The following is a 22,356-nucleotide window of genomic DNA, read 5'->3' as shown; positions in this document are numbered from 1 at the left end:
TAAATATACAAAGGAGTGGGCAAGATAAAAATGGGTAGATACGCACTGTAGTGGCGAAGTGAGCTCTGTGTTCCCCGGTAGATATGAAATTAAGGGGGAAATTTACTAAAGGAAATTTGTAAAAAAATAGGTGTATTTGTATTTAGAAATACACTTATTTTTGACATTTACTATCCCAAAAATACGGCAATTCGTATTCGTATTGATGTGCTATCAATACGAATACGAATTGCCGTGTTTTCGGGATAGTAAATGTAAAAAATAAGTGTATTTATAAATACAAATACACCTATTTTTTACAAATTTCCTTTAGTAAATTTCCCCCTTAGTAAATTCACACATTTTTCTTTTCTTTTAACACAAGCACTTACTAATATGAATTGGAGTACATTATTAATACAAGGTAGATCATTGTGAAACCAAGTAAAAAAGATAAAAAAAACACACAATTAAGTAGAGAGAAGAAGAGAGCACAGAATATCGTATAAGCACACGTTAATATGCCATAACTGGCACAGAAACACACCTAGGAATAGATAAAGAGGGTAGGGTAAAATTTGAAAAGAAAATAGGTACACATATAGACAAAGACAACACAGATGAAAAAGAGGGGATAATAGAGTTCACTAGGCGACAAGTAAAAAACTGTAAACAAAAACGCAGAGATGTATATAAGCAGACAAAAGTGAGAAAAGAAAGTGGACACAAACTGTAATGAAATTTTATGTATGAAGTGAAAAAAGCAAAATAAAGTTGAAACATATAGCCAAAACAGAAATTCCAGGCAAAAATCACAAAAAAAACCCCATGTATTTGGCTTTTAATAAGCCCCTTAGCTCATTCAAGCAAGCCATTTATTTTTGTTTGGGTAGAGAGATATTTTGAGTTACGTAAAATCAAAGGTAGAAATATAGATAGATAAATAGATAGATAGATAGACTTATAGAAGTTATAAAATGCTGGGATGGGTACTTATGTATTAGCAGGGCAACCAATTAGCATACGTACGGCACCTTAGGGAAATCGCATCGCATCACATGCGATTTTTTTACATGCAATGCGATTTTCCTAAGTCATTTATTCACTGCTCTCTGTCCTTGGACAGTGCGATAAATCGCATCGGATCGCACCGCACTTAAAGTTGCATGCGAGGGGATGTGGAATACATGTAACGTAATCCGCGACCCCTCGCGGGGCTCGCTGCACTATTTAAGATCAACTCCACGCCGACGTGGTTAGTGGGGGTATAAAAAGGTTGGGAGGACGCGTTCCGTCGCCCCTTGCCACACTTCGGGGTGGTGTGGATAGTTAGGGGGGGTGCCTAAATCCCATTGTATGTCATACAAGTGTATACTAAATTAAATGGCATCGCACCCCATAAAATCACATGTGATTTTATGTGCGGTGCGATCGCATGCAATGCGATTTTCAGATGTCATTTATTCGCTGCTCTCTGGGCTTGGGCGGATCACATCGCACCGCCCAAGCCCAGAGAGCAGCGAATAAATTACATCTGAAAATCGCATCGCATGCGATTTCAGCGCATGCAAAAGTCGCATGCGATGCAATTTTCTTACGCAGAATCGCCCACTAAGCTATTTGTACCCTGGGTTGTATCACAGAAGTAGGCTGTTTACGTGACTAATAATCTGCCTTTGTAATGTGATTGCTTGAATTTTTTAGGATTTATTCTTGTTAGTTTAACTTTGCACAGTGTAAGATAAGTTTGGATTACCTTAAATATAAAATTAACCGAAATATAAATAGATAGATATGATAAAATACAGACATATTATTAATTATCTCAGTAGGCTGATCAAGTAACTGGCTATCATCACCAGAATACAGAATGTATAGCAATCAGCTGTATTTGCTGACTAGACTTCCTACATTGTAAGGTAAGCTTGTTTTATCCTAATTGTAAGGTAGGTAAATGTAATAGGGTGTGAGAAGCCGGTGGTGTGGGAATTTGTGGGAGAATGGCTGTATTTTTAAGCTGTAATCATTCAGAATACAAATCCTGGTTGGGTTTGACTTCTAAATGATTGGTGCTTTCAAAACAGAGACATTCTCAGACAAATTCCCGTGCCACCAGCTTCTTGCAGCCTATTATATTTACCCCAAAGTCTCCAAACATCTAAAACATTCATCCATATAACAATCAACAGTAACTGGTGCATTATATAACCAGATTAATTCTTTGATATAGTGGTTCCCATGTCCCTAGATTTATTAACATCCGTTATTCATCTCTAACATATTAAGGATGCCTTGTGGTTTTGAGTTGTCTGATCCAGTTAGTGTATAAAAGAAGCCGGCCTTGTGCTGTGTATTTAGAGAAGTTGTTTGATCTTAGCTGTGATCAACACAGCATTTTGTTCCAGGGACAGTATCCTTTTCTTTGCGATAACATTGCCAAATATTTCATATTTTATTTTTATCATTGTTAGTTTTTCAGGATCATGTACCAGCCTTCCTAGATATTGGGCAATCTTATCACAAGCTTTTTTATAAATTTGTTCTTTTCTGTGAAGCAATAAATAAAATGTTTGTCAGATTTTATGTTGGTAATACTGGGCTATGGATGATCAAGAATATAAAAAAGTGTATTACATATAAACAAAACAGATATGAACCTCAGCCAAAGCACTTTAATGCACAGAAGTTGCTGGATGAAAACAAGTAAACAATTATATATTTTAGTTGTTAGGGGCAGCTTATATATAGTCGCTGACCTATTGTCTGGCTTTGTCTATGAGCACAGTTTCTAGCTCCCCCACCTACCACAAAAAAAATCCAATGGTGTATTTAAAAAATAAATAAAAGAGGGTGCCCATACAGGTATCTTGAAGTCTAAATCTGGCTCTGATTGACAGTATGCAATAATTTCCCACGAAAATATGACCCACTGAAGAACCCCCAGTTCTTAATATGCCACATTATATTGCCCCAAGTTCTTAATATAGCACATTGTACAGTAGCTCCTGAAATCATATTATGCCAAATTGTAGTAATCCCAGTACATAATATGCCACATTATATTTACCCCAGTTCACGTTATGCCACATTGTAGTGCTCTGACTTCATATTATGCCAACTGTAGTGCTTATAGTTCATACTATGCAACAAACAACACATAGCCTCCAGTTCATATTATATATAATGTTACAATGCCACCATACCATTAGAATATCATTACACATACCACTCACCTAAAATAAAATGTCTTCCAGTTCAAGCCAAGCAGTTGACAGGACGCAATTGCTTAGCTGGCATTTCTGGTTGACAACTATATGCCATGGTACGGAGCACCTAACTTCTGGGATCAATAGCAATGCACTCCCTCCTCTTACTAAACCTATGCCTTGCTGCCATCCCAATTTGTGGGAGGTATTCCACTGTTGCACATTGTATAAGCTTTTTATCAGTTACTTTCAATATTTTAAATTCCCCAACCCATCGACTTTGGCTTTATACTTCATACAAGCTTCTTAAGCAAAAATGATATGGCAGAAGCAAAGAATAAACAAACATACCAGTAGGTCATTATAGTGTAATGGGCATCGAGAAACTGGTGTTTGCAATATCGTTCTCCATTTTGCGGCAGTGGTTATTTCCCACTAGGCATGTGAGGCACATGCATTTAAAGTAAACTGACTGCCACATACAGTGGATGAAACCATTTTGTTTGTCCAAATATTTTTTATCCTTTCAGGACATCAAAGGGACTTTGGGAGTGTGGGCAGGTCCATGTAATGTCATGAGGTAAAGCGATAGTCGGGCAATGTTTTGGATGGCCATGAAATCTTTTTGGGGTCCCTTGGGTCCTGCTGGGCCCAAGGCAGGCGCCTAGGTTGTCTTGTGGAAAATCCACCTCTGCACAACATACTCACTTGCATGAGAGCCATGTTAGTCAGATTGCTAGATGAGGCCAAGTGAATCTTTTTACTGTTCTTGTTATCACAACTTATTTTCTTATTTTGTAACTTGTGAGAAAGGAAAGGGCAAAGGTCAGTAAATTGAGGTGGTTTGGGAGGTTGATGCAGCTTTGGCAGTTGCAAGGCCCCAAATTAAAGATGGCAGTGACATGATGAGGGTCAAAAACATAGAAATTTCTATAATGGGTGGGCCCACACCATACATATTGCCCCCATATTTTATTACTTACCTTTCTTCAGTCTCTGGATGGAGCTGCAGCCATGGTAAGACATTCACCGGCAAAATGGCCAGGGCCATGTTTTCAGAGACTTGTGTATGCATAATAAGCTGTGGCATAATGTCAGACTTTGCTGCACTGTGAAGAGGAGGGGGCCCACCTGCACACAATCCACTGTTAAAACGCCCCAGGCCAACTGATAATGTTGTGCCTAGTGGCAGACTAACTCATACATTTCCCCCTGCTATTTGGTTTATTTTAATGTGTTCTTTTTCATTGAGGTACAATATAGACTGAAATGCTTTGAAATAATGTGGTAGTTATATGAGATATTTGTGTTTTGCTCCATAAAGCAGCATTAAATAGGCCTGTTCTCACTATACATTGTAATGAGCATAGGGAATCACAAATGAGCTACTTTATTACCATTCATAAAATCTAGAAATTTTGAGAAATCCTGGATGACACTGGTGCCCTATTAACAACGTAGTCACAGGTGGTCCATCATGTTTTATTGCAGCGTATCATCAGTTTTTAATTAATAAAAACTTTTCAGATTTTCGTTTAAAATAATGTCAGGTCTTTTGAATATTAGAAATAAAAATGAGATCTTGTTGAAGAAAAAATAGCTTAGATGAATAATTTTCCTTATTTGATAGGATTTGGTATTTAATTCTGACACATAGGTTACCATCTTAGCTAAAATAAATGAGATATAACTTTAGGAGGAAGTAGAAATAATCCCTTCAGAAGCTGGGTATAAATCCATGCTAAATTAACTTCATTTCTAATTCTTCTCTGTTGCTTGTAAGTCATAAGTATTCTCTAATGTACAATTCCTTTTTAGCCATCTTGCAATGACTGCTAGTAAAATATAAGTAATTATCTGAATCTACTGAACTGTTGTAAGTTTTACTATTCAATTAGAGGGCAGAGAATGAGACATCTTTTTTGTTGCACCTTCAGAGCAAGTATGATTTTTCCTAAAAACTTTCATTTTAGGTAAAAATCAACAGGACTTGCTCTGGCACCCTGGCGGCACCCACCCTAAAAATTAATCTAGATATTTGAGGTTTAAAATCTGCTTACTTAGTTAATAACTACACAGTTTCCTAAGTGGTGTCTTCATCCTTCAGCATCAGGAACCGGGTCTTCTGCTGCAGGATGAGTAAGTATGTGTGAGTGCTTGTACTGTATGTAATGTCTGTAATTAAAGGTGTATGTGCATGTGTGTGTGCATGACAACCGATGCATGCATGTGTGACCCCCCCTCCAAGTATAGTGTATCCCCCATTTGATAGGTAAACTGCTTGAAGACGTAGCAGACTCCTCCCCAATGGCATGATGGAGGGTAGACTATTGGAAGCTGTGGTGACAATTCTTTAAATTTGATTTCTTTTTTTTTGCAGGGTTTTCAGCTCTGAAAACCACACAACCACTTTTTTTTTTTAAATTAAATTCTGTGTGTGTTGAGATTACATCGCAACTGTAATCCAAACTTGGACTGACACAAGAATTTTAAACTTTGCTCCTCCCCAAAAGCATAATCAGCCCCAGCTTTGAGCCAGCCCTGCATAGGGTTCAACTAGCAGGGGTGTAATGCCACAGCCAGGGGACACACTTGACTGGGTCCCTCCTCCCTCTTCTCATCACATGACATATTGAAAGTCCAATAGCCTGTATCTGTGTCAAGCTGTGTACACACGGGCTCGATATATTGCTCAGCAATATATTGCTCAGTGTCTCCTTTTCATCAGTGACCAGAGATGGTCGCTGATGAAAGGAAACCTCTGCCGGGGGAGCCACAGTGGAAATCAGCTGGTCGCAGGAGCAAGCTCCTGCAACCAGTGATTATAAGGGGGCTAAAAACAGGAGTCCGCACCTGGCGATTTATCACCGGTGCACACTCCAATATGGTACTCAGCGACCATATTGCCAGCGATAAATGCCCGTGTGTAGGCACCTTATGGCAACCATACTCATTTAAATTTTGAACAAATAACGATTTGTTTCAAGTTTGGAATTCAAAGACTCAAAAGGCTGAAAAGGTTGATGTGTAAAAAAGGGTTGACATGCACTAGGTCAGCATGAACACATGTTGATACAATGACTAGGTCAACAGGGAAATGGTTGACACGGTAAAAAGTCAACATGCGGTTTTCAAATGTTTTGGTGTCTACGTCAACATCCGCCAACATGGACCACCAATTAGTGTTTCGGATGGTACCATGCATACCATGCTTCAGGCTTGGTGCCTCACTCTGCTTTGCTTGGTCCACTTTACCATTCCCAATTGTAGTCCAAGTGGATCGCAAAGGTATAAACAAATTAACAAGTTATCTGGAAGAAAAGATTGTGAAAAACTCAAGTCGACCTTTTCATGCGTCATCCACTGCCATGTTGACATATTCAATAGTGGTCGGCCATTTGACTGTTGACCTACACACTGTTGACCTAGCAACCGAAACCATATTTCCCTACAAGGTCTTCCCAACTGGCATCACAATGCAGATCAATGTGGTATTGATAGACAACTCGTACAAAGATGTTTCATACAGTATTATTGTGTCTGATGCTGACACCTTACATGAGGAACACTTACCTTCTTAACTTCATACTTAATGGCTAGTTTAACTCGGCTAAGCGAAGGTCTATGGGAGTCTATGGGCTCAGCATCCACATCACCATTTAAGATCGCTTCCACCTCTTCAGAATCCCGGCACAAATCAAGGACCCCGACCACAAAGTCCTTGCATTGCATAGATAGTTTGCGATAGTCATTCTGAAAAACAAATAAAAAAAAACTAAATGTAAATACCACAAAATGGGACGATGCTCATTGTGATCTTGTGGCAATATGACATTTCTCTTCAGATCATTGCTTTTAGATTGTGCAGAAAGAATAGCATACATGAATGCAGAACCACACATATATATATATATATATATATATATATATATACATATATATAGCATTACAGTTTATTTACTGTGCACTCCTTTAAGTAAAACCCCGGTACAATCTATCAACCTGGACATGCCGTATATTGCAAAGTTTACTGCGCAGCACAATGCCTTATAAAGAACCTATTACTGTTATTTAATAAATGTGGATGACATACTGTAGCTGCCTATTTCCAAATACAAAATGTTCTAGATCAAGGAAGCTGAACTATGCTCCAGTAACAGACATATATTTGTAATTTAATTCACATATGTTTTCATGTGAGTGATAATTATTTTTATCAATACAGATGGTACACTTGCTTTCAGACATGACCAGTCACTTGATATTTCTATGGACCATTACTCACATTATGTAAGTGGGTTTGTAGCATGTTTACTATTTAAAGGTTGTCAGGAAGCCTTTAGACATTAGTGGCCATTGTTCCTATCCCTTTAGTACTGTATGCTAAAGCTTTGCTTTCAGCAAAATAAGACAATACCAAATAACATACAGTACCTACCAACTGTCCCGTTTACAGCGGGACAGTCTCGTTAATTGAAGATTGATACGCTATCCCTCCCGCAGGTGGCAGTGTCCCATGGATGGAGGGGGCTATTGGGGGGAGCCGGAGTTCACAGCTGCTCTGCCCTGCAGTGCAGCCAGTGATCACTGAAAAGATGCTGTGCACATGCACATGTCATCTCGTCAATGCAGTGAGGTAGCCAGGGGCTGCCCAGCTGATAGGGGAGCACTAGACATGCTTCCAAATATGACAAAAACAGGGGTCCCAGTGCTAGGCCATGCCCCCTCTAGCCAAGGTCATGCCCATTTGGCGTGTATCTCCACCACCTTCTCCGTATGGTATAATGTATTAAAGATAACACTACTTCACTTTTAGAATGGTGTTGACCATAGACGAATCTAGAATTATGGTAATGGGTGGTCCCAAATTCACATTTATAAGGAGGGCGTGAAGAAAAAGGGGGCATGGCCTCATGGGATCACAAAATGTGGTGTGGTATTACACTTTAGACCACACACAGTAATGCCCATTACACATTTTAGCCAACACCGTAATTACACATAAATCATTACACATAAATCAACATGCCGTGATGCCAATTACACATAAGGCCACACACCATAATGCCCATTACATACTATATAACAAAACATTATGCCCATTACAAATTTGACACAAGTGCCACTTACCTACGTGCTCATTGCTAGGGGTTCTTGCTGTATGCCAAGGGGGCTTCATGCTTGATGCAAAGGGGGCTTCATGCTCGATCCCATGGGGGAATACATGTTTGTTGCCAAGAGGGAGTGAAATTGCTCATTGCCAAGGGGGAAGGGAATTGCTCGTTGCCAAGGTGGGGAGGGTTAGCTCGTTGTCAAGGGGGGGAGGGTTAGCTTGTAGCCAAGGGGGGGGGGAGGAAATTGCTTGAGGTCAAGGTGGGGAGGGTTAGCTCGTTGTGAAGGGGGGGAGGGTTAGCTTGATGCCAAGGGGGTAGGGAATTGCTAATTGCCAATGGGGGAGGCTAATTGCCAAGGGGGGAGGGAATTGCTCGTTGCCAAGGAGGATGTCATACTACTGCACCTAATTTAAAGAAATGACAGCTGGGCAGAGAGCGCTGTGTGCTGCCCGGCTGTTTAGTCTAAGGAATTGCTTGTTGCCTAGGGGGGGATGTTACAATCAGCTGGACTCACCTAATTGAAATAAATGACAGCCGGGCAGAGAGAGCGATGTGCGCTGCCCGGCTGTAGTCTCTGCAGGCGCATCAATATTTTTAGTTCTCGCGCTGGGGTCCGGCAGCCCATCAGGAACGGCTTTCAATACCACCAATGCCGCTCCTGATTGGCTGCCGGCGGTCCAAAGGGAAAACTGAAAATATCAATGCCACTGCTTAGAGACTACAGCCGGGCCGCAAACATCACTCTCCGCCTGGCTGTCATTTCTTTCAATTAGGTGCGTCCAGCAACCAGGGGCGTGAGACATCCCCATTGGCAATGAGCAATTCCTTAGCCTAAACAGCCGGGCAGCACACAGCTCTCTCTGCCCGGCTGTCATTTCTTTAAATTTTAAGCGGCTGGTGGTCTAATGGGTGGTCCTGTGCACCCCCGGACCACCCCTTAGAGTCGCCTATGGTGTTGACAAAGAGGTATGATCCAGTTTAGACACTGAAGCCAAGAGTGGGTATACATGTAGGCACACAGGGATTTCTTTACTAGATCTAGGAGTTCTATTGTAGATGGGATGTTGCTATGGGCAACAAATGAGATTATATTATCTTCTAGAAGTTATTAAATTAATAAGTAGTTTCTGATTGGTTGCTATAACATCCCATCTTCAATAGAATTCTCATCTTAGTACAAAACCCCCCACAGAATCCAGCCCTGCCAAAAGGCACAATCACACCCCCAAATTGATGTGGCAATGACCCTCAAGTAGAGCATCAATGGCTCAGGTACTACATATCTATAATGGGGCATAGCCATAGTCCGATACATCCTTTTGAGTATAGAAATACTTTTAGAGTAGAGATGAGATTTGACAATAATTATTTTAGTCATCAATTTGTGAATGGTTTGAATAAAACTGGCAATTAAAGTTCTGTGTTCCAAGTTTAGTCGGCTGTAAAGAAGTAATCCCATTAAAAAGGTAGTTTTTTAACATAAATATTTGTATTCATAATAAAAGCCATTTGACAATGACCTTTTTTACTTAGTTTCTTAAGTATTCTGTTAATGACTTATATTTTTACAGACACATTTATAGTGTAAACCTTGCTGATTAATTTACCAAACATAAAAACTTTAGCCCAATGGAGTAAAATGTTCTAATCCACAAAGTATTTGCTCATTTGTGATTTACATGATATGTACATGAATTATTTAATATCTATTTAGAGGCCGCCAGCTCTTTAGCTTGGGTAGTAACAGCTTATTTATGGCTAGTACAAGGGATACATAGGAGAGGATACATACGGATGACATGTGGTTAGGATACTAGTGCCAGCATCCTACAGGAGGAAATCTCCACAGTGTTTCGGTAAGTATACTTCCCCCTGCCCCTTTAACCCTACCTTCTAGCAGCCTAACCTCTACTCCATACAGCCTGACCCTAATCCTCCCTGCTAGTGCCTAACCCTAGCACCAAGCCTCCTAAACCTAACCCCCGCCCCCCCCCCCAGCCTAACTCTAACCACCCCTTCTAAGTACCCAAACCTAATCCCCCTCCCAGCAGCCTATCCCTAACCTTTCCCTCCACACAGCTTAACCCTAAGTCCTCCCTCTAGTGCTTAAAACTAAGCCCCCCTTAGATTTGGGTGAGCTATTTTGTTTCTGTGCAGGGTAAATACTGGCTGCTTTATTTTTACACTGCAATATAGATCTCACTTTGAAGTAAAACCACACCCAAATCTAATTCTCTCTACACATGTTACATCTGCCCCCCTGCAGTGCACATGGTTTTGTCCATTTAAGAAGGAATTTGCCTCTGCGAGTGAATCAAAATAAGGGCCCATATACGTTTACGTATTAATGCTGCAACTGGAGTAACTGAGAAATGATACAAGAACCTGTATAATAACAAAAATGATACTACTACTAGTATAACTTAAGATATGGAAAATACAGAAATAAAGATAATACCAAGTAGGAAATGTAGATTACTTCTGGTTCATAAAACTGTAAACTATCAAAGGCTGAATCAGAAGAATAGCCAGGAATCCTCCAAGGTCATGGCAGGGGAACAGGATCAAAGTAAGAGGTTAAGCCAATGTCAAACCATCAAACCAACACGGAGCCCAGACAATCACTAGTTAGCAGGAACTATCGCTGCTACACATGGAAATTGGAATGTAGTTATTGTGTACGTTATTGATGGATGAAATTCATCAATAACATACCCAGTTATTGGGTAGCCAATGGAGTGGCATTGAAATTCCAGCCTCCTCTTAATGAATGATCAGTAATACCTCAGACAGTCCATCCAATAAGTAGTCTGTGTATTCAAGGCTACATGCACAGCTGCCTTGCTGTTTGTAACAATAGCAAATGCAACATGAATTACAGCTAACATTATTGACTGGTGTTGAACAGAAGGGAAACAACATTTTACTATGTCAACACCAAATTCTAGAAATGTCTATATATTTCATTTTAGATTCACCATAGCTTTATTTCATAGTACACTATGATGAAGTGCCATTTCCTGTTACAGACACTATGCCTAAACTATTTTTAGGCAATACTATTCACACAGAGAAATTTTGTTTTATAAGTCTTATAAGTCTTATGCTTTCATGTCAACAGGAAGAGGGCTTGGTATTATGCTAACGTCATTAAGGGAATAATCCTAATCAGAAGTTCCATGACACCTTCTAAAATCGATGGCAGATGACAAATACAAATAGCCTCTTTAAAAATGGCAACACATATTCCTACTTGTTGTATTCTTATTTCAAGTTTTCTGAAATATACAGTACAGGGGTAGACAGTGAGCTTGAGCGCTGGATGGCTTTGATGATGAAGTAGGCCTTTAGAGCCCATCTGAAGTTTTGTAGAGAGAGTTTATGAGGTAGAGAGCATCATGGGCAAAATCTTGTCGGTAGAAGTGGGAGGAAGTAATCAGTTGGGAGTATAAGCAGCATTCATTTGTGCAGAGAAGAGGGAAGACAGGAGAATAGGTCAGAGATGTAAATGAGAGGATTAGGTAAATGCTTTGTGAGTGTGAGAAGCATGAATTTTGAAGGGTAGGGGAGCAAGTACATGACTGGTAGAAGGGAGGCAGATGTCAGAAATATAGGGAGGAAGGTGAATTGTGCAGCCACATAGAGACTGAAGTGAATAGAGCTAGCAGTCTGGAAGGCCAGATAGAAGGTTACAGTAGTCCGAACTGCATATGACCATTGAGTAGACGATGGGCTTAGTAGCATCTGGGGTCTGATCCCTAAAATATATTTTGGATGGAAATGGCAGGTCTGTGTGGTTTGAAGGAGAGGGAGGACTCACGATGACTCCAAGACAGCACAATTCGGGGGTTAGAGGAGATGGTTGTGCTGTCAATAGATAATGAGAATGTGGGAAGCAAAACGTTTTTAAAAATGCTAAACTGTTACTCATCAGCATTCCAATCTCAGAGACTAAAAGTAACCCGCCATTCCCCAAGCAGCTGGGCAGCCCCTGGCTCCCCTCCTGCACTGCTGTATGCCTGTGCACTGCACTTATTCAGTGATCACTGCCGCTTTGCAGATCACAAGATCTCTCAAATGTCCCCCTCCACAGGCCAGGTGGGACAGCAGGACAGTGTCCAATTAGGGGGACTATTCCCCTGTAATCGGAATGATTGGAAGGTATCGAGTACATTACAGGGATGTGTTAATTATTGCATGCAGGAACAGTGCTTGTGAGAAAGCTCTGCACCCATGAATGCACTCCGCCGCCTTCTCTGGGTATTTTGCACATGTGCTACCACCTCCGTCATATTCAGGTACCCTCTCAACACCCCCCCCCCCTCCCAAGCACTTACATGGTGATCAGTTTCCTGATGCGCTCCTCCGACTCCGGACATCTTGCCTGTTTCCTGTTCTTTAGCCCCATCATCTGATGTCTGCTGTAAAAGCTGGTGGGGGGGATATAAGTAAATTTAAAACAATTTTCCTTTTCATTTTTTTTCATTTTTCATTTGATCAGCCTTTAGTCTTATTAGACACAAATTGCTGATCACTGGCGGTGGCTCTGCATGTGGCTAATGCTGTGTGAAGACAGCGTATTATCAAAGGGCTATAACTGGTATTTATTCACTTTTTTAAGCACATTTGGTCAGATTGCGTTCTCCATAATAAGTATAGGGAATGCATTTTTGATTGCTTAGAAAATTATTGCTACTAAAGGGCTTGGAGAGCTATTCATAAAAATTGCTCCAAAAGCCCTTTAAAAATTTCAGAGAAACTATAAAAATAAAACACTTTTCATATTAATTTAGTAAAATAATATGAATAAATTTGACCCTAAATATTTTCAATCAATTCATATCAAACATGTACTTGTGGTGGATTTGACTTATCCTCTTTGTTCACAATATGTCCTCTTACCCCTTTGAATCTGGCCTAAGCGGTTCCCAAACTGTGTGCCGTGGCACCCTGGGGTGCCACGGAGCACTGGCAGGGGCACCTTGAGTTTATGATCTAGGACCAATTCAATTATTTATGGTCAATGTAATAGGCAAAACCAGTGCTGGTGGCTTGCAGTCATAAAATATTTGAACACACAGAAGCGAATATCCCTGATGGGTTGATGTAAAGCAGATGCCAGTCTTGTCTGCTGACATGTTGTCCCACCTCCCACAGACAGCCCACCATAATAATTACACTGCAAAGTTCCCATTCATTCTGTTATTGCGGGCAGGGTGTTCCAACCAGTGGCAGCTTATATTTACTGACATATGCTATGAGTAACGCGAAGGGCAGCTTTCCATTAAGAGCTGACCACGCCACTGACTGGACTTCCGGGTCTATGATCCAGGAGTCCCTCTGTGCATGCGCAGAGACACATTTGTGAGGGGTCTGTGTCAGATCCCTCACACAGCAGTGTTGTGGAGAGAAGCCATAGGCTTCTATAGGGCTACACCAGCTAGAGCTGGCATAACCCTCTACAGCGAAGAACCGCCAGGAGGGGCTTTCGTACAATTAAAAATGCGGTGTGGAAGCTTGCTATATACAGTTTGATTATAATAAAAATGAGGATGTTAATGCAAAAATGATGACAATGGATGGACGCCTCTCATAGGTGGTCAAGAGTTAGGTGGAGAAATTTGTATTTGTCTGTAAGTAAGAGATACATGAAAGGCAAAGATAACTACATCATAACTGGGGTATAAATGCTTAAGTGTATCTCCTGCTACATCCCCAAGAAGAGGATCCAGTGACATTTTGCAAATGAAGAAAGAAAAAAAAGAAAGACAAAATGAAAAAAGACAAGTAGAAACAAAATCAGACCAAAAAATAAGAACAAAATAAAATACTGCAAAATTAAGAATATTATATTAATTCCTTAATGTGTATTTGAATTGTTTATCTTGGTTGTACCTGGGAATTTATTTCTCTTCCTAGTAATTTCCCTGTTTTGCATGTATTCATGTTTTATTTAGAAACATTGAATTTGATGATAGATGAGAACCACTTGGCCCATTTATTCTGCTCTAAACACATGTACCCACACAATAGGATTCATTTGTGTCAGAAGCCAATTAATCTCCCTGTATTCTTTGATTGTGAGAGGAAACTGAAGTACCCAGAGAAAACCCATGTACTGTAAGCATGGGGAGAAAATAGAAACTCTACATAGTGAGGGCCATTATGGGATTTAAACCCATGACCTCAGTGCTGTATCTATCTATCAGGTCTCTAAGACCTGAACAAAAGTGCAATTCACAGCGCATGACAGTGGTGATGAAGTGTGACACTAAGTTTAAACAAATGGAGAAATCCAATAAGAACAACTGGCGAATCTTGGGCACAGACTGAGTGTTTAACATGGTGACCAAAGCTCCACCATTGATTGCGGCCCGACGTGGACAAAATTTGAAGGATATCTTGCTGAGACCTGATGTCACTCCAAGCCCCACGATGGATAAAAGGTGGCTAAATCGGGGTGTTTTAAATGCCCAAGCTGCACGACGTGTCGAGGCCTCATCGGTGGTCCTTCGTTCCATCATCCCCACACTGGCCAAAGGATTAATATCCAGCATAATTTGACATGCACGTTAGATCACGTAGTGTATTTCTTGCGATGCCCATGTGGTCTATTTTACGTTAGTAAGACCATACGCACTTTTCGCGAAAGAATGAATCAACACCGGTCTTCTTTTGGACTTGCTTATGCCCACCAAGCAACAGATAAACCAGTTGTTGCAAATTTTTTGAAGTTTAAGCATCAGATTTCATCGCTAAACTATATGATGATTGACTGGGTACCCGCATTGTTGAGGGGATGAAACCGGGGGCTGATTCTTTTGAGAAAGGAGGTTAAGTGGATCCATAAGCTGGACACAGTGGCCCCTAGAGACCTTGATGAGAATAATTCTTTATCTGTTTACCTCTAAATTTAAATAGTGAATGTGATGGTCTGAGCAACCAGTATAGCAGTGCCCTTGTATATACTTTTTTTGTGTAATTTTTTGTGTGTAATTCGTTGTATTTTTGTGATATTAGTTGTGTATGTTTTTTATGATATATCTTCACTAGGTGGCGGTAGTGCCATGTGAGCCTATAATACCCAATGAGACTTTGGTCACCAAGATTCTAATATTACAAGCACAAGTAATATAGTGTGGGCAAACGTCTTTAGTGTGTTAATACTATCTGAAACACCGCTTGCTGTAAGGAGCATAAGTTGATTTTACAGTTGGAAACATGATAAGGGAGCGGCGCCGCAGTGGAATGCAGACTTCCTGGATCTGCGTTCCATCGGGCGGAAGTGACGCGTCTGAGTGATGACGCGTATCCGCCGGGTGACCCACGCGCCGGATACTAGGATGGCCTACTGGCGTCTCCCTGGCGTGGCAGGCGAGTTATGTGTAGGATACTTGAAAATATGGAGAGATAAGTATAAGTATGATGTTGTCTAGTTAGTATGTGTATATTAAAGCTCTCTGATTGATGCCGCTGATTCACATTTTATATTTGTTGTAAGTAGGTGTGTCCATAAGCTCATTGTGGGTAAATAGGCCTTACAGGACTACTTGGGGGTTATGCACTTTAGGAGGTGATAGTGGGGGCCCTGGAAAAGGTCCGGAGGCGGACTGAAACGTTGTCCCATTGCCCACTGTCATGCACATTGCACTTTATGTTGATTCAATGAAAATGGATTAAAAAAGCCTGATATTCAAACAGAAGACCGGTGAGTGTCCTCATACTTTTCTTAAAGCTATCTATCAGGTTGGGTACATCCTGATGGTCAAAATCCTAATGGATGCCAGTTATTATTTAACCCTATCACTAACCTATCCATATATACAAAATTAACCTATTAAGTTCAGTGTAATAAAAAAGGAAAAAATCAACATAAAAAAACAATTCTTGGAGAATAATAGGGGGTTTATTCAGACCTGATCATAGCAGGGTGATTTAGTAGAGCCCTACAATCAGATAATCGCCGCCCAGACAGAGTGAAAACCTGCCCTGTACAAGTCTATGAAAAGCTTGGCCTGTACTAGTCTGTCAACTGAGGCCATGGTTCCCCACCCCCTGAATCTGCCTCTACTCCCTGGCCTATAGGATAGATCCCGTAAGTATTTGCTGCAGCCAAACAGTAGTTTAAGGGAAGGGGCTCTGCATCTGCGAAAGCCCTTTGCTTTAAATTAAATAAAGTATTAAGGATCCATCGCAGTAATATACTGCACATTTTAGTTTGCCTTTGGAGTGAAATATTTTTATTGCACTCCTGACATAAAGCCAGAGACAAGACTCCAGTGCACACGTACCACATGTAGGGACTTCAAAGAGAGAATCACATTGTAAACTCATCAGTCACATCTTAGTACCTAGACTGATGCCGACACTCAAAGAAAAACTGTAACCATTTCCCCGTATTCTGTAAGTGTGTTTAACTTAGTTACCAAAGAAATGGACGTAAACAGAGAGATTATTGTAAACATGTGTCAGCTCTGTATAATACAATGACAAGCATAGATGAGCACACTGTGACTTGTACTGTCAATGCACCTGTGGCAGCAATGTGTACTAAAATCATCTTCTATACAGGATGAGTCTCTCTTATCCGAGATGCTTGGCACAGAAGTAGAAGAAGGATTTCTGTTTTCTGAATATTTGCATAATGAGATCCAACTAGATCACTTAGGAAATGTCCTACATCGCTCCGTGTGTAGAGGTCATAATTAATATCCAGCATGCTGGATACATGTAGTTAATCGCCATGTCAGGGCCAGTGTTCTCATTGGAGAACACTGGCCCTGACAGATCACTCAGCGGCACAGTGATAGGTCCTGTCTGCTGGGTGGTGCTACAGTAGTGGCTCCAGTTCAATATCTGACCATATGTCTGGCAGCTGATGTGCTAGAGCTAGCTGGGATTGCGTTTTTGGGGTTACTCACAACCCTTTATCATCAAGAAGGTGTGTAAATGGTGTCCCCCATGTTGTACCTGATGGCCTCATATCATCATTTTTATAGAGGGCCTGGGGGACTATCAAATTTTATATCATATGAAAAAATAATGGTTAGGCATGGAATCTCTAATATGATCCCCAGTATATTTATATAATGAGGTGAGGTGTGTTTTTTTTAAAACAGTCTATGGTGGGTGAGGTTGTATTATTGCTATGTGTGTCTGTGGGGTGAGGTTGTATTAGTATTATCTGTGTTACATATGGGTTAACTGCGATGCTCTCCTCATTATAAAAGTGGTGGTCACTGCTTTATCTGTATTCTATGGCAGCACTTCAATGTTCCCTGCATTATATGTGGCACTGCAATGTTATCTGCATTATATGGGGCACTGCAATGTTCTCTGCATTATATGAGGCACTGCAATGTTCTCTGCATTGTATAGTGAGCACTGCAATATACAGTACTCTGTATTGTATGGTAGTCACTGTGTTGTCACAATACATACAGATGACTGGCAGATAAGATATCGGCGGTCAGAAGACCGACACCAGCATCCCTGTGGAAGGAATTCTTACAGGGGTCCAGTACTCTTACCTTTTCCCTGATGCCCCCTAAGCCTAACTCTCCCTTTCTGCAGTCTAACAATACCACATTCCCTCCTGCAGCCTAACCATAACCATCAAACCCCCGCCTTAGTGCCTAACCCTAATCTTTGATCCCCAGAAGCTAACCTTAATTCACGCCCTAGGGATGAAGCCTAACACCCCCCCTTCCCCCTTCCTGGTGGCCTAAACCTAACTTGCAACAGTATAATAATGATTGAGATCCCTGCAGTTGGGTTTCTGGCGTCATCATCTTCATTGAGGTCTGTATTTTGGAGCAGGTTTTCTGGCGGGACTTTTTTGACTGCTGGCAATCCAACCGCCTGGATGTTAACTGCATCCTGTGTTGTCTCTGTATTATATGGCTGCCACCGCATTGTCTTCATGTGGTGGTAACTGCATTACTTTGTATTGTATAGCAGTCAGTGGTGGCAAGGGGGGGGTACTCTTTACCCGGACCTAGGTCTAATGGAGGGCCCAAGGCCCGCTGTCCCCTCCCCTGTTGCAGATGCAACGGCACCCTATCCTCTCTCTCCCTAATCGGGTGTGCGATTCCCACCCGCACCCTGGTTTATACACCAGCGCCCCTGCTATTTTTTTTTCCACAGGAGAGTGACCATGCCCCCTCTCATTAGCCATGCCACCTATTTTACCATGGCCTGGCAAAAACTAACAGCACCCCTGATAGCAGTACAGGAGTTGCATTATATTGCGGTCATTGTGAATCTCTCTGTATAATATGGCGGGCATTCAATGCTCTCTGCCACACCCCTTTAATCAGTTGGCTTACCTCTACCCCTTTGTGTCACCTCCTGTTAGTAAGGTTCTACCATTGCATTCCCCCTGTGGGCGCTTTATGTTCCAGTCTTACCCTGGTTATATATAATGGAGTAACCACTTAATTATTACCAATATTACTAAGGGTATACAATTTTGTTTCTATCTGTCTTATTTTAGGAGGAACCCTACATATCGAAATTGTTAATTTTGTTTGAAATAAAACCTCTTATATGGGGGCTGATTTATATTGAGGTTGCCTAACATTACAGTAAACACAGCATGGTTTTTGCTTACTGTGAGATATGCTTTTATTCTTACAGAATCAGCCCTCTTGATATTTCCGTTTCCCCTATGGTCCAATTGTTCTCAGAATAATGCTTTTAAAGTCTTGTTTTTAAATAGTGCTGATCATGTTCTCCGTTCCTGAAATAACTCTATTCACAAACACCCATTTAAAGGGTATTAAAATAGCTCTGACACAAGCCATGAATTGTATATGGGGTATCCCAGCTCACGCTGAACTCAAATGGGCATTAAATAGCACTTCCTCTGTGACTAGAGAAAGAAATTGAAGAACAAACTTTTAAGTCGAGAAGAGCATTGAAGCAGACACTCAACGGAGCATAATGGGGTTACACAGTACCTTGTGCCAAATTAAAACTAGACTAAACTACATGCAATGTTTTTTCATCCACCTTTTAATACAGTGATGTCTTTAATCTCTACGGATTGTTTAAAGCTCTGTCAGTTCTGTAAGATTTATATCAGTCCTTTGTACATGCTCATCATAGAAATATCTTCTTGGTTTTTTTTTTATCTTCTTAATATCCTCATGACTGACTGGAATAATTTTTTGCATTTCATTCTTTGTTGATTTTGAAGAAATAACTAAGATTTTTTTTTATTGAAGGTTTTAACCCTTTCAGGTCCAACGTCTAGTCAGGCGCAACAACCCTAGCGCTAGTAGCAGATCCAATGGTGAGCCACTTTAAAATATGAACATTAACATCGTTCAACATTCAATGTAGACCATTTTTAAATAAAAAAAATATTGCAATTATTTTGAATATTTAAACCAGAATTTGAAGGACTGCAAAGAGTTAATGAGCTTTACTTAGGGTGAAGTGGGCTTAATCATATAAACGACACTTTCCAGGACGTGATATGCATTCTGACCGACATAAGTGGGGAGAGCTTTGTATCCTTAATAAGCTCTTCCTACTTCATCATGTCTAGAATTACACAGTTGTTGACAAAAGCACAGACCAATATACATAATATAATGTGCACTTGACTAAAATATAATTGTGAAGGTCGCCTTTTATGATCAAAATATTAGCATGCAACACTACAGTAAGTAATATGAGAATAAATGTAACAGATACTATACTCTAGCCTTACAGCAAAATGACAAACAAGTTTAAGCTTTTTGTTTCCCTTTTGCAAATACCCATTTTCTGTCAGTAAGCCGCGGGCATAGTTTTACAACCAATAAATCAATGTGTAATATATTTTGATATTAAGCAGAAAAACCAGTTGATACATTATGCTTCCACACTGACACCCTTTATTGTTTGGTGGCTATGATTTAAGGTGCACAGGAGACGCACATTCTCAGAAATGTTTTTGTATTGGACATTCCTAGGCTGTGACATGGAAATGGCTTAGCAGAAGCAAATGGTTTGCCTTATGGGAGAGTCACTACCATAGTTGCCTACCCTCCTGCATTCTGCAGGAGACTCCCTGAAATAACACAAATCTCCCTCTCTCCCTCATTAGTCTACCAATCTCCCTCATTTCACCTAGCCCACATTACACTTTTAAATTTTTTGGGAAAAGTATAGTAGCTCTTACTAACTGCTTTGAGGCTCATCTTCATTTGGATATAAGTCATTTTAAAAGATTCCTCTCGGATGTAGCAGTGCACACCCACGCTTCTAGGTGCCTCTTTGACAATCGCTTTTCACAATCTCTCCATATTTGGAACTAAACACGCCCCCTCAATGAGGCGCTGCACACAATTCCCCTACCAATTCTAATCTCCCTCAAACTAGTTTTCAAAAGTAGGCAAGTATGGTCACTACAGAAATGTAGAATTGCTCACATAGGAGGCCGTTTTTACATGGACAATCTGCACATACCATAGGATTGGTCAGTACTATTTTTCTGGAAAACATAGGTCCAGGAACTCCGGGTCTGGGGGTGGGTAGATGAAATGAAAGTAGAGAGAGACAGAGAGAGATGTATATATTGAATTTAGAAATGAATGCTCTCACAGGGGATTGTAAAATAGAATGGAATCAAATTGAAAGTACATTTTAGACCTGAACATACTGTATGATGTCATATTTAATAAGAGGTTCAGGAACTGAGTTCCTGCTGGTTCCTGCTGCAAAATAGCACTGGGGCTGGTCCATGGGCGGATTCAGATTCAGGGGGGTGGGGCACCCGGGCACGTGCCCCCCTGTAATTTCAGACATAGCTCATTTTGTAGCGGTGGACCAGGGATTTCCAACAAGCCCAGCCTTGTGTTATTAGCCCCCCGGGAGCCAGAGATGGAACGTTTTCCCCATAGGATAACCTGGGACCCGTTATTTCTGACCCCCTACTGATTCCGACGGCTGACAATTACGCCGCTGGCATCACAGAAGCTCATGTTCTCATTCGAACCCAAATCACTGGGCCTTCAATCTGATTCCAGGTTGGTCCATATGGGTCAATTGGTTCCCGAGATATTGCGGGTAAACCAATTTTTTTATTTTTGAAATGTAATTTCATGGCTGTTCATGTTCTTTGAGGACAGATTACTCTGGAACTAAATGGTCCAGTTTCACGGGGTAATTTTCTCCTGGATCCGCCCCTGGGCTGGTCTACTTTTTATGCTTTGAGCGATGGTGAGGATTAAGATGAATATGTGGCAGGTTTACACATTTACAGACATTTTTGCTTTAATCAAGAATTAAAACATACAAATAAAGTCAAAATTTCATGTAAACGCTACATTTGGCGAGCAGTAAAATAGGCACAACTGCTTTTATATACTTCCAAGCTGTCAATGATCCTCAAGGTGTCAATGGCAGCTATAGCAGTAACTATTTATTATAATCCTTTATACAAATATAGCAACTAATAACACTTCTGGCATAATACCAAGGGCCACCATTTCCACAGCTAATATGTCTAAGAACAGTATTTAAGCAATTTTCTGTGTTCTCGCTATATTATAAACGGCAACACCCACATCAGGAGAACTCATTATCCAAGTACTTGGTGAGGTCAGACTGAGGTGAAACCAGTATAAAGCATTCATTTATCACTGTCCCAGGAAAGAAGAGATATCTCATTCATGAAGTGTTAAGATATGTTCTTTTATTTTCTAGTTTTAGTGTATTTCCTCTTTAATCAAAGGTGCAGTTTAAGTAGCACTTGACAAAGATGGACCATAATCCTGGTATATGCAATGTTCCCATACCATGTGTACAGTACAGCCATTATCGCCTCTTGTACTTGCTGCAAATGCAAGAAATATGACATTTACAAACAAGAGTGAGAGTTATTACTAGAGACAGGATTATATGCAACCAAAAAGCTTGAAATATGCATGCAAATATGCATGAAAAATACTTAAAATATGCATGAAAAGTGTTAAAATATGCTACATTAAATAATAAAAAAAAGTTATTTTTAACTTATTTATTTAAAAATCAGCATACAATTAGTTGCAAATAAACCTCAAAAA

At 40.5% G+C, this 22,356-nt stretch overlaps 1 protein-coding gene across 3 annotated transcripts in view; it reads right to left on the bottom strand.

Annotated features, from left to right (window-relative positions):
- The window catches only part of TRPC3 (transient receptor potential cation channel subfamily C member 3), a 198,307-nt gene that overhangs the window by 52,450 nt on the left and 123,501 nt on the right, over positions 1 to 22,356 (bottom strand). For 2 of the 3 annotated variants that reach the window (XM_083174435.1, XM_083174433.1), the window contains exons 3-4: positions 12,637 to 12,729; positions 6,759 to 6,938 (exon numbers count right to left, since the gene is read on the bottom strand). In XM_083174435.1, the coding sequence (XP_083030561.1) occupies positions 6,759 to 6,938; positions 12,637 to 12,729 (273 nt within the window). The remainder of the gene's footprint in view (positions 1 to 6,758; positions 6,939 to 12,636; positions 12,730 to 22,356) is intronic. The other variant, XM_083174434.1, reaches the window with a different exon arrangement.

The sequence above is a fragment of the Crinia signifera genome, chromosome 1, assembly GCF_055691185.1.
Source record: "Crinia signifera chromosome 1, ASM5569118v1, whole genome shotgun sequence".
NCBI lineage: Eukaryota > Metazoa > Chordata > Amphibia > Anura > Myobatrachidae > Crinia > Crinia signifera.
The sequence above is the reverse complement of the archived record's forward strand: the minus strand, read 5'-3'. Positions and strand labels throughout refer to the sequence as shown.